Source organism: Tachysurus fulvidraco, chromosome 13, assembly GCF_022655615.1.
Source record: "Tachysurus fulvidraco isolate hzauxx_2018 chromosome 13, HZAU_PFXX_2.0, whole genome shotgun sequence".
NCBI lineage: Eukaryota > Metazoa > Chordata > Actinopteri > Siluriformes > Bagridae > Tachysurus > Tachysurus fulvidraco.
The window spans coordinates 11,700,789-11,719,216 of record NC_062530.1 but is presented as its reverse complement, the minus strand read 5'-3'; the positions used below and the strand labels follow the sequence as shown (position 1 = coordinate 11,719,216).

At 37.3% G+C, this 18,428-nt stretch overlaps 1 protein-coding gene across 5 annotated transcripts in view; it reads right to left on the bottom strand.

Annotated features, from left to right (window-relative positions):
- The window catches only part of sema4ba (sema domain, immunoglobulin domain (Ig), transmembrane domain (TM) and short cytoplasmic domain, (semaphorin) 4Ba), an 86,933-nt gene extending 69,249 nt beyond the window's left edge, over positions 1–17,684 (bottom strand). For 2 of the 5 annotated variants that reach the window (XM_027174703.2, XM_047822032.1), the window contains exons 1-2: positions 17,107–17,684; positions 5,449–5,822 (exon numbers count right to left, since the gene is read on the bottom strand). In XM_027174703.2, the coding sequence (XP_027030504.1) occupies positions 5,449–5,617 (169 nt within the window). In that variant the 5' untranslated portion in view covers positions 5,618–5,822; positions 17,107–17,684. The remainder of the gene's footprint in view (positions 1–5,448; positions 5,823–17,106) is intronic. The other 3 variants (XM_027174700.2, XM_027174701.2, XM_027174704.2) reach the window with 2 other exon arrangements.
- Between the last annotated feature and the right edge of the window lie 744 nt (positions 17,685–18,428).

The window sequence follows — 18,428 nt, the reverse complement described above, 5'->3', positions numbered from 1 at the left end:
TATAAGCCATTACCCAGCCATATATGGAGATTAAAACTGCCACTGGCAAACAGGAAAAAAACTGGATGGATAAAAATGTCTGCTTTGCATACATCAGTGCAGAGAAAACATATAAACTGAAATGACGTTGTACCTGAAATGCATTGTGTAGTAAATGAATTAGTTATCCATGTTGCATCTATGGCGTTACCACAATAATAAAAATCAGTAGGCTACTAAATACCACATAAAAAAACACCGCTTTATTCATGGCAAGTGAATGGAAGGCACAATTGAACATACTCCTGCAGTGTGTCAGTATCTGACAATGAAATAATTTGCTTTATTTAAATTTTCATTAAATTTCTGCAGATAAAAGAGATTGTCTTTTTCAGGAAAATCAAAATGACAATTATTGCCTATCAAAGAGAGCTATACCCAGCATACCATGTGGCGGCAGCCGCCACACCGGCGCAAGAAACAGAGGAAATCGCACGCATTGCTGGGAAAATCATGCAGAGAGAAAAAATGCAGAGGCAGTGCAGCACCCGCTGACACACAGAGGAAATCGCGCAGCACCTAGGTCAGTGCCGCTGATACAAAGTACGGGGCGGCAAAATTGCCAGCCACAAAAAGGGGTCAATCAGGAGCGCCACGGTGGCACTCACGCTCTGGCAAGAGAACACAGCGGAGTGCTAGGCTTAGCGGAAAAAGGGAGGTAGGGTGGAGACTACTTAACAAAGGGTAACATTCCATCTCTCTATGATATTTTTGCAAACTCCTCTTGAGGAAAGGAGTCCAATCTGGATGCTGTGCTTTGTCCATGAACCAGGAAGGAAACTGAAGGTGGCCACCTGCTCACTCGATGCTGCTTGCTGGACTGACTCCTTCCTTTGGGCCTGAAGGCCTCCCCCTGGACATTATAAGTAGACTCCATCCTATTTTAAACTGACACTATTGCTAAATGAACACTTATTAAATTCACATAGGTGATTGACCTGCTATTTATATTGAGTACACACCTGACTCTGTGCTATTTTCTGCTCTCAAAGATCTTACACTGGTGGAGAATGCGGCCAGTGGACTCGGAAGCAGCTCCTGGGCCTAATGTGGGACAGGTCCTACAGCACCATCCTCCATCAGCACGAGGTGACCCAGGAGCTGGCAAAGAACCTCAAGAGCACCACCGAAGAGCTAATGGAGCTTCGGCGAGGCTCCCATGCAGCATCCATCCCTCTCCCTGACCCTGGCCATATTTGGACACTTTCAAGCAGACCACGGTCTGGTCTAGGTGGAACTGGGCCGACACCCTCGTCCCATTGCTCAGTGGGGATGCCCAGCTGGCATACTATGCCCTAGAGTCAGATGATGCCTGGGAATACGACATAGTAAAACAACAGGCTTCTACTGGCTTCAGCCCATTCGAACCGCTGTTTGGGCGGCGACTTTGGGGACTGCTGGACGTGGCCCAAGAAGCAAGGGAACAGCAGCCCTCACCTTTTCGAACGAGTGGGCCCCATATTAAAGGAGCATCTAGGGAAGGCCCAACAGGCACAACAACATACATATGGGGAAGTCGTGGCCTAATGGTTAGAGAGTCTGACTCCTAACCTTAAGGTTGTGGGTTCCAGTCTCGGGCCGACCATGACTGAAGTGCCCTTGAGCAAGGCACCGAACCACCAACTGCTCCCCGGGCGCCGCAGCATAAATGGCTGCCCACTGCTCCGGGTGTGTGTGTTCACTGCTGTGTGTGCACTTTGGATGGGTTAAATGCAGAGGACGAATTCTGAGTATGGGTCACCGTACTTCGCCGTACGTCACGTCACTTTCGTAACTTTCCTTACAGAAAATGGCACCATCTCGACATTTTAGAGATATACCCGACCGTACATACAACATACATATAACCGGAGATCAAAACCCCTGGATGGTGGAATAAGAATGTCCCTATCGGGTCCCGGAGGCCTGCCTCCAGGCCATGGAAGGAGGAGTGGAACCGAAGAACATATATGCAGCATATGATGAAAAGTTAATATTTTTCCTCTTTCCATTCTAGTTTAGTAGCAAAGTTGAATCATACTAAGGGGCTGTGAAACAGTAAAATATTTACATTTTGTGCATGGAAGTTTGGCATATCAAACTCTGTTTTCTTAGATAACCCTATTTCTCAGTCAATTGTATGGTCTGTGTGTGCATGCATGCTTGTTACAAGTTATTGGAAAGGCAACACCAATTCATTAGTTTGTGCTATACCTCAATTAGGTTTGAGATCATAGGATAAGAAGTGTTTTGGATTTCAGATTGTTTGCATCTACATGTTTTAAACAACAAAAAGCAGAACCTTTTGTATTAGACCACCGATTTTTAGGTGTGCAAAAGTATAGACATATATGTCTTGAAATAAGTTAAAGTAAATAACAATAAATATTTGTTTGCAATATCAGTATCATGCCTGCAACTCAACAAGAACAACTTTTCTGGCACTCTCAAAGTCTTCTTTAAAGAGTGGGTTGTTATGTGTTCACCTCTGCTTTTTGTGATGTTCCTCGCTTTTGTTTTATTCAGAGCTCTCTTATTGCGGCAGCGACATTTTTTCCTTGGCCGAACGTATTCCAAATAGTTTTGGAGGGGACTGTATATTCACTTTAAGATGAGGTTTGCAGGTCCAAGCGTTATACATAATCATAAAAGTATGCATGTGACAGTCTTTATATAGGTGAGGATAAATTCTAAACATACCAAAAGGCCTAGCCAAACAATCAAACAGCCCACTGACAAAAAGCAACTGACAAAAATAAATTCCTCAGGCTTACACCAAGATACACAGAGCTGAAAGAAAAACATGTTATAGGTTGTGAAATACGATCAGACCTGTTTTCGACTAGAAAGGAATTATGCTGATCAAAAACCAGGAAGCCTGTGCAAACATGCATATATCCAATGTTTCTGCCTTTTTTTTTTTTTTTTTTTTTTTTTTAAGTATGATTGCGCGGGTGGATATTTTGGCAGCACAATGTTGAATTCACTGTCCAACACAAAAAATAATGACTTGAGTAAAGCACCAGTATTCATGTACAAACATTGAAATTTAAGAATCTAAACTAAACAATTTCAAGGTTAAATAAAACACCCCAGAACCAAAACACATTAAGATTGGTCTCTTGGATAAATAAGTAAATATAGCCATAAGCAGCTATCTGCAGGCTATAAGTGCTCATTGCAAAAAGTGCCCCCAGAGACCATTTCTTGCCACTGGACCCAATGAGTGAAACGCATGATGATTGGCAGAAGACAATTAGAATTCAGCATAGAAATATGAGCGATAATGTTTTATTGACATGTAAATGATATTTGACTTTATATTTCTTTCTTTTTTATTGCGACATCACTATAACAAGTGTGAATAAAATTTACTAATTAAAAAAACTGCTTGTAAAATGTATTTACATTTTTTATGAGACTAAGAGACTTTTTACCAAGACTTGTTCAATTGAAAAATCTCACTCAAATATTTTTTTTCAGTGTTGTCACTGCTGCTGCCACTTAGGAAGACTGGATGGGAAATATGAGCAATAGGCATGTTTATAGGCATGGGGATGTGGTAGCTCAGTTGTTATGGTTTTGGACTACTGATCGGAATGTCATGAGTTCAAATCCCAGATTCACCAAGCTACCAATTGTTCAGTTGTATAAATTGAAATAAAATGTCAGTCACTCTGGATAAGGGTGTCTGCTAAATGCCGTAAATGTAAATGAAATGTTTAGATAATGATATTTTTTAACATTGTTTGTGTTTCTGCATTATTTTCAAATTAGAAAGATATCCAATTTTGTAGTAAAACCTGTTCTTGCATAACTCCATTATCATACTATATTGTAACTAGGGATGCACCGATCCGATATTTTGGATCGGTATCGACGCCGATCCAAGAATTTTGAGTGGATCAGGTATCCGTGGTGTATGACCGATCCAAATCCGATACCCGTGGTGGTTGATTAATGAACAGCAAACATTATAGACTATTGCTTGAACTTAAGAAAAATACAATTCTATATTAAATTGCATTAATGAAAATAAATATAATACATTTTATAGGAAATATGTTGCACAACCACCTGCGACAGACAGGCAAGTTTAGCAGACACCCTTTCCATTTACCTCAGCACGTTAAACATGTCGCTCATTTGGAAGTATTTTACGCTTGATTCAGAACAGTGTAGCACTACAAATAGTAATGTCTGTAAAGCCAAAGTTCCAAGAAGTGGATGTAGTATTTCGAATTACAATACGACAAATGTAATCAAGCATATTCAGAAGCATCATGCAAAAGAACACATGGAGTTTGCGCAAGTTAAGCGGAAAAAGGATGATCCGTCAAAGCAGATGACTCTGACGGATGCCCCGTTCCCGACCGCCCCCCGACCTGCCCCTGGACCTACCCCCGGAAAACCCAGAGGAGGAGGAGAACCGAGTGCAGGATGAGGGGGGACGGGGGAGAGGGCGCCGAGGTGAGTGTCGCCCACGGCCCCGAAAGGTAAGTGCGAAGTCTGGGCGAATCCTGAAACAGGTTTTTGTCATTGGTGACGTCTATATACTTGGACATGGATGTTCCATTGTTCCATTTTTTTTTTTGGATGAGTGCAAGGTTTACCGTTTAATGCATTTTGCATTGTGTTTCAAGAGTTCTAATTTAAGATTCACTTTAAAATATTGCCTTTTCTTCAGAAAATAATTTAATCTAATAATTGTATATATTAGATTGTTATACCACTAACTGTTAAAAGTTTGCTACTGCATTAATACTTTTTTTAAGGTTTCTTGTGTTTTCATTTTTCATCCAGTAATGGACATTTTTGTATTTCTTTACCAGAGACAAATAAATCTTAATAACTAAATGAGTTGTATACATTCTTTAGTTTTAAAGGTAGAAAAGAACACAGATATCGGATCCGCATCGGCCGATACTGGAAAACTCTGGTAACGGAATCGGATCGGAAGGGAAAAAGTGGTATCGGTGCATCCCGAATTGTAATGGTCTGTTAAACTTTATTTTTACAACAATGTGCACCAATCCTTTTTTGAATAACATAACATTTTTATACTGTCAACAAAAATGTGATTTAGAGTCAGAGAAAGTGAATATACCTTACCAACAGTTCTATTTTTTTTTTGTACATTTTTAAATCTTACACCATTCATTGTCTCTTGTGCAGGCAAAAACGGAAAAGACGAAACCTGTCTTTATCACCAAAAGCTGACACATTTACTGCGTTTACTGTTTACCAAAAGAGAGTTTGATATTGAAAGCAGGTCCAAGAACAGGAACTTTAAAGATATCTCCGTGTTCAACTTCTGCTCATCATTTTAAACCTATTTCAGATGTACGATAAATATACACTATAGGCTATCGTGCATACAATTGCAATCAGTAGCACTTCAAATCATCGGTGTTTGTGTGTTGATCTTACCATATATAAAACTTAGCCGTGGTGTAAGATCTTCCTCAGCTCTTTGCACTGAAACAGCTTTGAAAAAGATGATGGTCAGAAGGAAAAGGGAACAGGCTGGGATAGAGTGCCACACCACACTTTCCATCCTTATGTCTCTTCTTGCTAAACTCACTACCATCATGAACATTCAGGAGTTCAAGGGATGCATGAATAACATTCCTTCTTTAACGCAATGTTCCTTTTCTGAGACCCAGTGCTACTGCAGTGAATAACAGAGCTGTTTACTGATGATAATGATCAATAACTTGAGCTTAGAATTCAATAGAGCATCCGTCTTCAAGTCTCCCAGTTCAGTCTCATTTCAGCCTTCATGTGATTACAGCAAAAAAAACCTGTTAACAGAACACAAGACAACAGTCACATTACACTCATCATAAGGTGAGAATTTTCCATGTACCCTGATAAATTATCAGTTTTTTTAAACATTTGACATTAAACATTATTCATCTGGCACCAACAACTATGCCACTGTTAAAGTTGCACAGTTTACCCATTTTTCCCATTCTGATGTTTGATGGGAATTTTAACTAATGGTCTTTTACCTGTATCTACATACACTGTGCTGCTGTCACATGATTGTGAGTTTATGCAAAAGTGCTGCTGCCACATGATTGATAGAATAACTGCATAAATCAAGTAAAGGGGCTTTTATTGTCATTTACACATGTACTAATACAGTACAAGTACAGTACAAGTGAGATGAAACAAAAAATAACCTTTTAACATAAATTGAATGTGTGCATACTTTTGCAAACAGTGCAAGGCAAAAAAAGATATCACAAAAAAGAGGCATTTCAAACAGACAGTGCATTCAGCTACAAGACAGAAACAAAGATAATGCTGAACACAATACAGTCTGTTTGGTGTGCAAAACAGTTGTAGCAGCATTTAGGAAAAAAGTAGAAGTAGAATAGTTAAAGAAAATATTAGCAAGTATACAGGTATTTCTATGAAAGTGGATAGCATAATTAACAAGTTTAACAACCCGTGGCTACTATGAAGGGTTTCTTTGCGAAATAGAAATTTTAGTTCATTACAATTTAGAATTTAAAATGAAGAATTTTAATCAGTGCATTGAATTAAGTAATAGTTATGTATTATCTGGTGCAAAAAGAGCAATGAAGTTTTGCGTTTACAAAGCACATAAAATAATGATCGATTGGATTACACTGACGAAATCATGTGTAACTGGATATACCAATACCCGCATTACTCCTATTTGTGTTCATTATTAGGACTTTTTCATATTTTATAGTGGATACTAGGGCTGCATGATTTAGGGAAAATGTCATATCACGATAGCGATATAATAAACAAATGCTATCATGAGTCAACTTGCTTGGTTCTCAAGGAAAATGCACACACAGATTACTGATAAAGCTGAAATTTGTATTTCTAAATTCAAGCTAGCAACAACAACAAACAAATGCAAAGCGTTTTCAAATTAAAATATAAAATATCACATTAATGCTGATTAATGAAAAGCCTAAGATCAAAACTGTAGGTGTACTATATATATATATATATATATATATATATATATATATATATATATATATATATATATATACACACACAAGTAATTTACCAACTTAATGCAAGTTATACATGGTATTGCACATACCATTATTGATGATATTTGGAGCAATATTACATGTAATTGTTAAACTTGATTCCCCTACATATACGTTTCCTTTTAAGCCTAATTATTAATTTTGATTATGATGTGATTGTGACAGGGGCGTGGGAAGAGGTTTCAGGTTGGGGGTAAAGAGTTTTTTCTGTCACCACTTTTGAATAAGAAACAATATCAATTCTATAAAACTTATCAAAACTCCGCGAATCACAAAAGCTTCAGTGAGAAGTTGAGAACACTCGTTTAAACAGTGCATACACTCGAACTTGACTGCACATCACATTTTTTACTTTATTGATACTGCTTTTAATCATAATGCAAAGAGAGGTCATCGGGACATAAGCTGACGTACAATAAAAGAGCCTGCGCATAGACAGTAAATATAATTTAACACAAAAAGCCTGCCTAGATGGTGGACTTGCGTTCAGGATTTTTTATTTTTTTGAGCGGCGTGTGGATGAATTCTTTCTACACACACACTATTTTATTTCTTGATAACAGACCGCTGCTAACTATAACGCACCGTTGCCATGAAAAACAGAGCATTGCCATGTACACAAAGGATTCTAACTGTAGAGACGGAGCGCACTATTTTCTTTAGCGGAAGCAATACAATTGTTCAGCAGTTTCGTGTTGCAGCCACAGGCGTATGAGACCTGTAACTTGAGCAACAGCGCGAAGCCTCGTACTCGTTCTGAATATTTTAAAGTCGTAACAGCTTTAAAAAAAAAAAAAGCAGAGACAATTGTAGACGAAAATGGAGAGATTTTATCTTATTTTTTATTTTATGCAAAACATTTGGATCTCATCTTTTTTTCATCAACAATAATGCATGTTAATTTAGTCTTAGTCAGCGTTTTTGGACAGTTTGCAGTGTTGTCATCGTCTTGTCTTAGTCATGAAAAAAAAAGGTTGTTGATGAACATATTTCGTCTCGTCTCGTCTGATGAAATGAACACTACAGTTTAGATAAATGATCAAATAAGATAAACTAAGTAGTCAAACTATAGAGGAATTGTAACGTTACCTCATTGATAACCTTTTCTGCCTCAAGTTTCAAAGGTGACTCTTGAAGGTAACAGAGGACTCATTCACAGCAAAAACTTGTTCACAGCAGAAAAAAGAATGTTATTAACAGATATGACAGATCTTTGCCATCTCTAAAATTATATTAAAGGTTTTAAGGCCAGTTCTGGACAAGCTATGTGTATGTAGGTGATATTTTTCTGTTTTGTTTCCTTATGATTTCCTTTTATTTATAAAGCAATAAAGACAATAGGAAATGGCATTATTGATAGATCATTGAAATAACTCCTGTTAATGTTTTTTAATTAAATTCAAAATTATTTGTATATAGGGTTGCAACCTTCTGGGAATTTTCAAGGCTGGAAACTTTCCATGGGAATTAACGGAAATATATATATGGGAGTTAATGGAAATATATATATAGGAGTTAACGGGAATATATGAAAATAAACTGGGAATTTTTAAAAAAAAATGCAGAGTTGCCTATAACAAGGACTTAACTTACAACTTAAATGTAGTTAAAAAAATCTTGCAGCATAATTTTGTTTAAAGATGCACTGTCACACTTATTTCATTACTTTTGTGGTAATGTCTGAAGTTTACCATGGACTACGTTGTTTCAAGCCATTCTAATGTGGTATAGAAAGCCTGCAGGAAGACTCAGCTCGATTTGCGCCAGTTCTCATTAATATTCAATGAGCTATGCTGCTTGGCTCCGATTGGCTAACCGCTAGGATATGAGAGCATGACTATTCATTCACCCAGTGCAATAAGTAGCCTAGGCTCGAGGAACTTTGTTTACAATCACCTGGAATTGTGGCAGAATGGCTTCTTCAGGTATATATATATATATATATATATATATATATATATATATATATATATATATATATACACACCCTGAATCTGAAGAGGAGACAGAAGCACCAGAAGAACCACAAACAGCTCGTTTAGCCATGGATGAATCTGGATGGTAATTAACCATTCAAGTAAACCATCAAGCATTTTGAAATGTAATAAAATGTATTCGTGGCAATTGTCTTCTGACATTATCACTTTAAACCATTACACCATTGGCTAGTGACCAAATGTGTGTAGATGACAAAAAGGGCGATGCCTGCATTTTCTTCAGAGTGCTGGTGCATCATGCACAGAACGCAATCCACAAATGCGCGCAGTGATTCACAAATGCACAGAACGCGATTCACAAATGAGCAGGAAGCAATTCGCAAATAAATACAATTTATAAATATTTTTTTTATTTGCAAATCCCATTTTAATTATTTGTGAATTTCATTTCTTTTTGTGAAATTTGTAAAAATATTTGTGAAACTCTTTATATTTATTTGTGGATCATAGTGTATTTATTCAGAATAATGAAACAATTCTGACCCCATATCTGTGATAGGCTAGTCACAGCGCCCCTCCCCTACACACATACAGATGTATTGTGTTGCTGTGTCTCGCTCTGCTCACTCACAGTCACACACAGAACAGCTCTCTGTCTCTCCCTCAGTCACTCGGGTTCGCAGGTCTATTCCTTTAACGTTTAGGGTTGCTTCAGATTTTTAGTTCGGGTTAACAATACGTACTTACTAACCAGTATAGTTCTGGTAAACGTGGGTTCATTCAGACGTGGTGCTTGCTTGGTAGAATGCGACTCGCATTGCGTCTCTGTCTGTTTTTCTTTTTTTAAACCTTCAGCTGTCTCTAACCAGTAACCAGACACTGAGTGTCTGACATGTTTTTGCTGTATTTCATAAAAACATAAAGGTTACTCACGATATCAGTGTTTCATATCGGTCGATATCGATATATATTGAACTTTTTTATGACCCATTTGAAATAAGGACCAGGAGAAAAATATTACATTTAAACATTTTTATTTTAAACTTAACCTTCCTCTTATCATAAACCCCTCAGTTATTAAGACAGAAATGTCAACAACCATGGAAAACTCAAATAATTAAAATGTAAACATAAGTCTAAAGTCACAATGAACACTTAACAATTATCTCTTAACATGCAAAATGAAAGGAAATGTAAGAAATGCTTAATAAAGTGTCATAAAATAGTGCAAAGTGTTAAATATAAACATAGACAAACCTGAGAATTTAGTGCAAGTTTAGTGCTAGGAAGTTCACTAGCTGTTCACCTTCTGGTGAATAAAGTGTTTTAAAATATGTGCAGTGTTTTGTAAACATGAATAAAACTAAAGTAGACTGAAGTATATCTGTAACATGAAAAACAAACCTGATACAGTACAGTAACATTGTTTGAAATATAAAACCTGCAGAAATATGAAAAAGTAGCTGATTTTTCCTCTTTTATTTACAATTTCACGAGACAACGTATGGCGCAACCAAACATGATACTGTTACATTGATTGGCTGTTAGCGTATCACTCCCTATGTTGCTATGTTACCAGTTGTGCTGCAAGATTAATCAAATCGCAATTTCAAGCCTGTGTGATATGGCGCAAAATGCTGCGATTTGATGAAATAAATAATAAATAAATGCATGTGTGGACATGACAACCCATTCTCTCTGAAATCTGTTTGCCTATTTCATACACTACACCGCTATCTGCTAATAAAAAAAAAAAAGACCAGTGAATTTCAGTTTAGGCAGTGGCACGTGTGGCACGTATGGTCATTTCGTGACTTTTTCCGCTGTGCAGCGTGAAACGTTTGAAGATGGATGCAGAGAAGACGGACACTGAACTGGTGGCCAGAAAAAATGCTACCTCTGTTATATGTAGTGTAAATTTCGTCAGACGAGACAAAATATGTTCGTCAACAACCTTTTTTTCATGACTAAGATGAAACAATGACAAGACTGCACCACTGTCCAAAAATGCTGACTAAGACTAAATTAACATGCATTATTGTTGACACAAAAAGACAAGATGAAAATGTTTTGTATAAAATAAAAACTAAGATAAAATCTCTCTTCATTTTTGTCTACAATTGTCTCTGCTTTTTCATCAGCTGTTACGCCTTTAAAATATTCAGAACGAGTTCGCAGCTTCGCGCTGTTGCTCAAGTTACAGGTCTCATACGCCTGTGGCTACAACACGAAACTGCTGAACAATTGTATAGCTTCCGCTAAAGAAAATAGTGCGCTCCATCTCTCCGGTTAGAATCCTGTGTCCCCATTCCAACGCTCTGTTTTTCATGGCAACGTTGTGTTATAGTTAGCAGCGGTCTGTTATCAAGAAATAAAATAGTGTGTGCGTAGAAAAAGATTCGTCCACACACCGCTCAAAAAAAAAAGGAAAAAAAAATAATAATAATCCTGAGCGCAAGTCCACCGTCTAGGCGGCTTTTTGTGTTAAATTATATTTCCTGTCGCTTTTTATTGTACATGACAGCTTATGTCCTGATGACCTGTCTTTGCATTATGATTAAAAGCAGTATTAATAAAGTAAAAAATGTGATGTGCAGTAAAGTTCGAGTGTATGCACTGTTTAAACGAGTGTTCTCAACTTCTCACTGAAACTTTTGTGATTTGCGGAGTCGAAACCTCTTCCCACACCCCTGTCACAATCATATCATAATCAAAATTAATAATTAGGCTTAAAAGCAAATGTATATGTAAGGGAATCAAGTTTAACAATTACATGTAATATTGCTCCAAATATCATCAATAATGGTATGTGCAACTTGCATTAAGTTGGTAATTTACTTATATATATATACACACACACACCCCTACAGTTTTGATCTTAGGCTTTTCATTAATCATTAATCATCAATTAATTCATTAATTGACCAAGATACCTTGAGTTTTCTTTTGACTAAAACTAGACTAAAATGACGAGACTTTTAGTCGACTAAAACTTGACTAACAAAAAATATATGTGAATGACTAAATATGACTAAAACTAACAAGGACATTTGGCCCAAGACTAAGACTAAATTAAAAATAGGTGACGAAATTAAACTGTCTACAATAGTGTGTGTGCGCTTGTACAGCTTGCGGTTATATTGCTTAAATATATTGGTTGTATGCCAGCAAAGAAATCAGTAGGCGTGCCTCTGTTGTATTGGTAACAGACAACTGTGCAGACATATCTTTTCTTTCACAAGATAGTATCACCATAATAAAGAAACAGTAGACCAGCAAGCTACATGAAACACACATATTAAATATAAATGAGTAACCAGTTAGGAAGAGATGCAGAGCATCACAGGAAACTATGCATTTATCATCAAAAGGCAATAAACGTGTAAGCCTCAATAATTAAATGTTTTGGTTAATATGAAATGAAATTACAATGGCAGAGACCAAACAAAGATTCAATCTTGTTCTCAAATACAGTCGGTCAATGAAGATATAAGTAGTGAGAGTGCTGAGGAAAAAAGAATTTGTCCTATGTGGGTAGATGGAAGAGAAGTTGGGGGTTTGGACCTGAGAAATATATTATGTGAGATTAACATAATAATAATAATAATAATAATAATAATAATAATAATAATAATAATAATAATAATAATAATAAATTAAAACATTGTATCATGTGTACATATTCTTTGTTGTCTAAAACACAGTTTTTTGGGCTGGAAGGTAATGTCAGCATGTTCCCCCAGCTACAGCAACAAGTATAATCACACAAAATATTTAGCTGAATCAGCCTTTCCTCACTGACTAAAAAGAGAGAGAGTAGGCTTGCTCACTGCCAATTGCTCAAAAATGTGTTACATATACAAATTGATATTCTGTAGGCCAGCAGAGAATGCAGGTTTCAAAATTAGTGCTACAGAGCCTAGCAACCTAGCTTTTATGAGCTAATATTGTGTCCCCACAGCAAAATATTGTTTTAATGTTTTGTTGTTTTTTTTCACCCACATTCTGACAACCCCCACCTTACTGACTATCATCACCTAAAACATGCAACTTCTTTACAGCAAAGTTTAAATAGAGTGAACTTAACTCTTCCCTCCTCCTCAATGACAGCACAGCAAAAAATAAATGGGACAGCATGTGAAAGGTGTAGTCAGAAATAGCAGACGTAGGTCATGTATCACAGAGTGATCACTGGACCTCAGAAAACCTGGAATTATCTGAGATCTAAGTTCACTGCACAAGTTTGCCTAATGTATCTGTATCAGATTTAAGCACTTGATTACAGTAAAAGATAATACAAAACACAAACATACAGCACCCTTTAACACTCACACATTCCATTTCCTTCATTGTCTTTCTGGAAGGTGAAATTCCTTTTAATCATTTTTTGATTTGACTAAAAACATAGTGCTGCCACCTCCATTCTTCACTGTGAGGGTGGCGTTCCTCTGGTGATGTGCTATGTTTGTTTTAACCAAACATATATTTTTGTATTATAGCCAAAAGGTTTAAATAATGTCTCACCAGACCATACCACATAATTTTACATAGTTTTACACTTGGATGGGTTTTTTTCCTGGTTAAAAAAGGCTTCCCTCTTGCCAGCCTCACCCAAGGCCAATACATTTAAAAAAATTCAGAGATTATCACGTGAGTAGCAACCAAATCTTTCCAGAGATAACTGTAATTAGGGGCCGAGCACCGAATGGTGCGAAGCCCTATTGTTTTTGCTCGGGTTTATTATTAGGGCCCGAGCATCGAATGGTGCAAAGCCCTATAGTTTTTGCTCGGGTTTATTATTAGCGCCCGAGCACCGATGGTGCGAAGCCCTATTGTTTTTGCTCGGGTTTATCATTATTATATTTTAATTTTTTTTAATCGATGTGCCTATTGTGAATCTTGGACATAGTGCCACCAACAGGTGCCAGGAAGTGTGTCAGTCACAACAGTTGCATGTGGTGAACTTTTAAATACTCCTCCTAGAACATTCATGCGATTGACCCCAAAAGTGGTCAACATGATGCCGAGACATTGCACTTGCTAAATTGCGAAAGGATTTTTGATATCTCGAACGGTGCTGCTATGGCAAGGCAACTAATTATTGGCGAATTCAGAGAAACAGGAAGTGTCTTCTATCTAAGCCAAAAAATTTCTTATTGGGATGACACGCGGTGTGTATGTTCGGCCAAGGATTCCAATCGCATCGATGTGCTTATAGCGCCACCAACAGGTGCCAGGAAGTGTGTCAGTCACAAAGGTGCATGCAATGAACTTTTAAATACTCCTACTAGAGGATTCATGCGATTGAATCTAATGTGAAATTGCGAACGGATTTTTGATATCTCAAACACTGTTGCCATGGCATCGTGTCAAAGTTTACCTTTATTTCAGGCATATTTAAGGCTTTTGGCGGGCTTAGATTAACTTGAAATTTGATACATACATCACATTTGTCGGCTGTTAAGTGTGGACAAAAAGGTCAGTCAAAGGTGTGTCTCTTAAGTGGCTCACTAGCACCCCCATTTATCTAAAATGTGGGGTTTCATTTACATACAGTCCCCAAATGGGTCAGTAGCAACATAAAATAGTCCACTGATATTTAACCACTTCATGCACTTTCCCACCGTGCATTGTTTTCTGGGAGGCACCGTATAGCGATAAAAAAATGTATGTAGAAGACCTTTGTAGAAGCCAACATTCTGATTTCCGTTATAAGCTTCTTATTATTATTATTATTATTATTATTATTATGATGATGATGATGATGATGATGATGGCTTTGTAGAAGCCAACATTCTGATTTCCGTTATAAGCTTATTATTATTATTATTATTATTCTTAGACAAAAAATTATTTTAAAAAATGCGGCCTAGGGCTTTCGAGCCACATGCACCAAATTCGGATATGTCGTAGACCCTGGTCTGAAGTTTGTTGCTTCTATTTTTCTAAGCGATCGGAATTCCGGCATTCCCGGTTCGGAAGCTCAAAGTGGCCTTTTTTCCCATAGACTTCCATTATAAACTTTTGAGGTATATAACTCAGCAAGTTTTCGAGCGATTTCCACCGAACTCGGACAGGTTCTTTAGGACCTTATTCCGGACACAATTTTTATTTCGGAGTTCCGACGGAATTTTCGGTTTTCCTATAGTCGACGATCGAACATCCCATAGACTTGAATAGGGAATTCCGAAAAGTCCACTAAGCTGTCACACACACAATTACATCCAACATTAAGAATTGCATGTACTGTTCTATGCATTATAATAAGTAGAATCCCATAATGACTGCAGTATTGACATGAAATGTCCAAACCCTCAGTAGCCACTTTTTTGCCAAAAGTATTGGCACCCCACCGGGTATTCTGTTGATGTCACTCGACACCACGTGACGTCATGTGTAGCCCCGCCCCCAAAATAAGCGAAATCTAAAATTTGCACAACATGGACATGTGACATATCAAAATACTCAGCACAGTGAGGGGAACTGCCCCACGGGTATTCTGCTCACGTCACGTGACATCACGTGAAAAAAAAAATTTTAACAACATGGACATGTGACATATCAAAACACTCAGCACAATGAGGGGAACTGCCCCACGGGTATTCTCGTCACGTCACATGACGTCACGTGTAGCCCCGACCCCAAAACAAGCGAACTCAAAAATTTGCACAACATGGACATGTGACATATCAAAACACTCAGCACAATGAGGGGAACTGCCCCACGGGTATTCTGGTCACGTCAAGTGACGTCACATGAAAATTAAAAATTTGGATCACGTCACATGCTCATGTCCGCTCACCTCCAAAAGTATCTGCACTCTAGCCATCCAGTAGCTTTCACAATCTTTCTGTCCACTCGCCTCCAAAATGCACCGGCCTTTGCGAATTCTTGCACCGTCAAAGCCAACATCAAAGTTTGTCGCAATGAACTTTACAAATCTAGTTTTAATTAAAGTTGTTGTAGGCCTGTTGGCATAACTTTTCCATCTATAAATTACCAGTAAGATGTCCGAAAAATCCTACTTTGGATTATATATTTAATTGAATTGATGATAAGTGTATAATAATAAGTATTCAACATGAGTTTAAATGTGATTGGTTGGTTATAAAAGGGTGTACCCACCTATGGAACCAGATTATTGTCATTTTTTCCCCTTAAAATTTATAGTTAGCAGCACATACAGGATTAGGATAGAAAACGTCCCACAGAACACCTGGTTCAGGAGTTGAATATATCTATCTATCTAAATATACTCATTCTTTATATATATATATATATATATATATATATATATATATATATATATATATAAATACACATATATATATATATAAAAACACACACACACACATATATACACACACAACTTATAGTTAAGAATGAGTATAGATAGATAGATAGATAGATAGATAGATAGATAGATAGATAGGTAGATAGATAGATAGATAGATAGATAGATAGATAGATAGATAGATTCAACTCCTGAAGGTAAGAATGTATGTTGATTATTTGTAACGCATTCCACTCAGTAGTGCTTTATAAGGACCTAATTCAAGTAAATGGCTAGGAAAATGTTAACCGTCTGTTAATCCCTGAAGGTGTTCAGGGATTAACAGACGGTTAACATTTTCCTAGCCATTTACTTGAAATAGATCCTTATTGAGTGGAATGCGTTACAAATAATCAACATACATTATTACCTTTAATTAAATTGTTTCAGAATTCGTAATTATTTTCAACTACCGTAACGTGCGTGGTGAACTTCGGCCACCCTATTTGTAACACAAATTTACTCTGTTATTTAAAAAGAGATACGGGGGCGGGTGTTGGTACACGGCACATAAGCTATTTTAACACCTTGCAGGCGGATATGGTCTTGCTGCAGAGAGGAGTCTCCACCTGCCCCTTCCCCTACTGACACCACACTCAAATGGAGAGCTCGCGATAACAGAGCCCACGTAAACAAAACTATAACTTCCACAACAGGACAAGATCAGCATTGAAAACTCTCGGTTTTGCACACTAAGCAAACATCCAGCAATTAATTTTAAATCATTAACAGCTACCAGTTAATGACACAACACAACGTAATCTGTACCAACCTGTGAGGACTCGCTTTTGTCCAGGCTTCCTGTCCAGTGCACTATTCAAATCCGTTGATGGAGATAAAATTTAGAGTTCCGTTTTCGCTGTTCGGATCTAGAAGCCAGACTGTAACAAAGATCCTTAAATTTGGCAGGAGAGAGCAAGTTTCCCCACGGTTAACTGAGCTGAATGTCGAATGCATTTTGAGCATGTTGCAAACATGTGTGGCGAGTAACTGACACGATGCCCTGCCCCTCCCTTACACAAAAGACAAGGAATATAGGTGACGGGGAGAAGGGTGGAAGGGCGGAAACACATGGAATGCTAAATAAATATACGTTTAAAAAGCAGGTTTGATTTGAGGTTGTCTTAAGGCATTGGATTTGAATTCAGACCTTGGGGGTATTTCATAATGTTAGCTACCTCGATAAACCAAGCATTATTTCAGCATGCTCGGCTAATTTCCGTCACTTTCGGTTAAACGAAAGCTAATCTTACAAGTCGAGTTACTAAGGTATTATACGCTTTTGAAAAGCATCCGTTTCTGGTTCATTTTGAGCTTGGCTAATTCTATTGGCCAACCCTTGTGCTTTCGTAGTTAGGTCGGGCGGAAACAAAACTCGGCAACTGTTCCGCCGTTAGCTTTTGTATGATGTTGTTTTATTTTTTATTTATTTTTTCTTACAGCATTACAAATGTTTAATAAAATCATCTGTATACTTAAAATTCAATAATATCACAAAAAAGTTCAATAACATTTTCTTACATATTTCTTGCAGTAGCAGCATAAAAATAGTGGTGGTAATTTCAATTAATCCCAGTGATTTTAATCTTTTTATTCCAATCACCAGAATTAGTAGTTAGTAATTAGAGAAATCTGGGGTTTACTCCAGGTACTCTGGTTTCCTCCACAGTCCAAAGACAGGCTTTGTGGTCTGACTGCTATCTCTAAATTGTCCATAGTGTGTGTGCTTATTTGTTTGTGTGTGCCATTTAGTATATGGCAACCTGTCCAATATGTTTCCTGCCTTGTGCAGTGTTCCCCTGTCTTGTGCCCCAAGCCTCCATGAATACGCTCCAGATTCCCCATGACCAAGTAGGATAAGCAATATGTGGATATAATAGATGTAATGGTTGGATAGAGGAATCCTCAGTTTTAAAGTACAATTAGACTATTTCTCATAGTCTAATTGTACTTTTTACTTGAAGTTAAGTACGTATTTATCATTTTAGTTTTTACTATAGAACATGATTAAGATGTACAGTTTTGCCAGGCTGCTTCTCCATCTTACTTAATTGCTGAGTTGTTGGTTTTCTTTGCATATATTAATATATATGA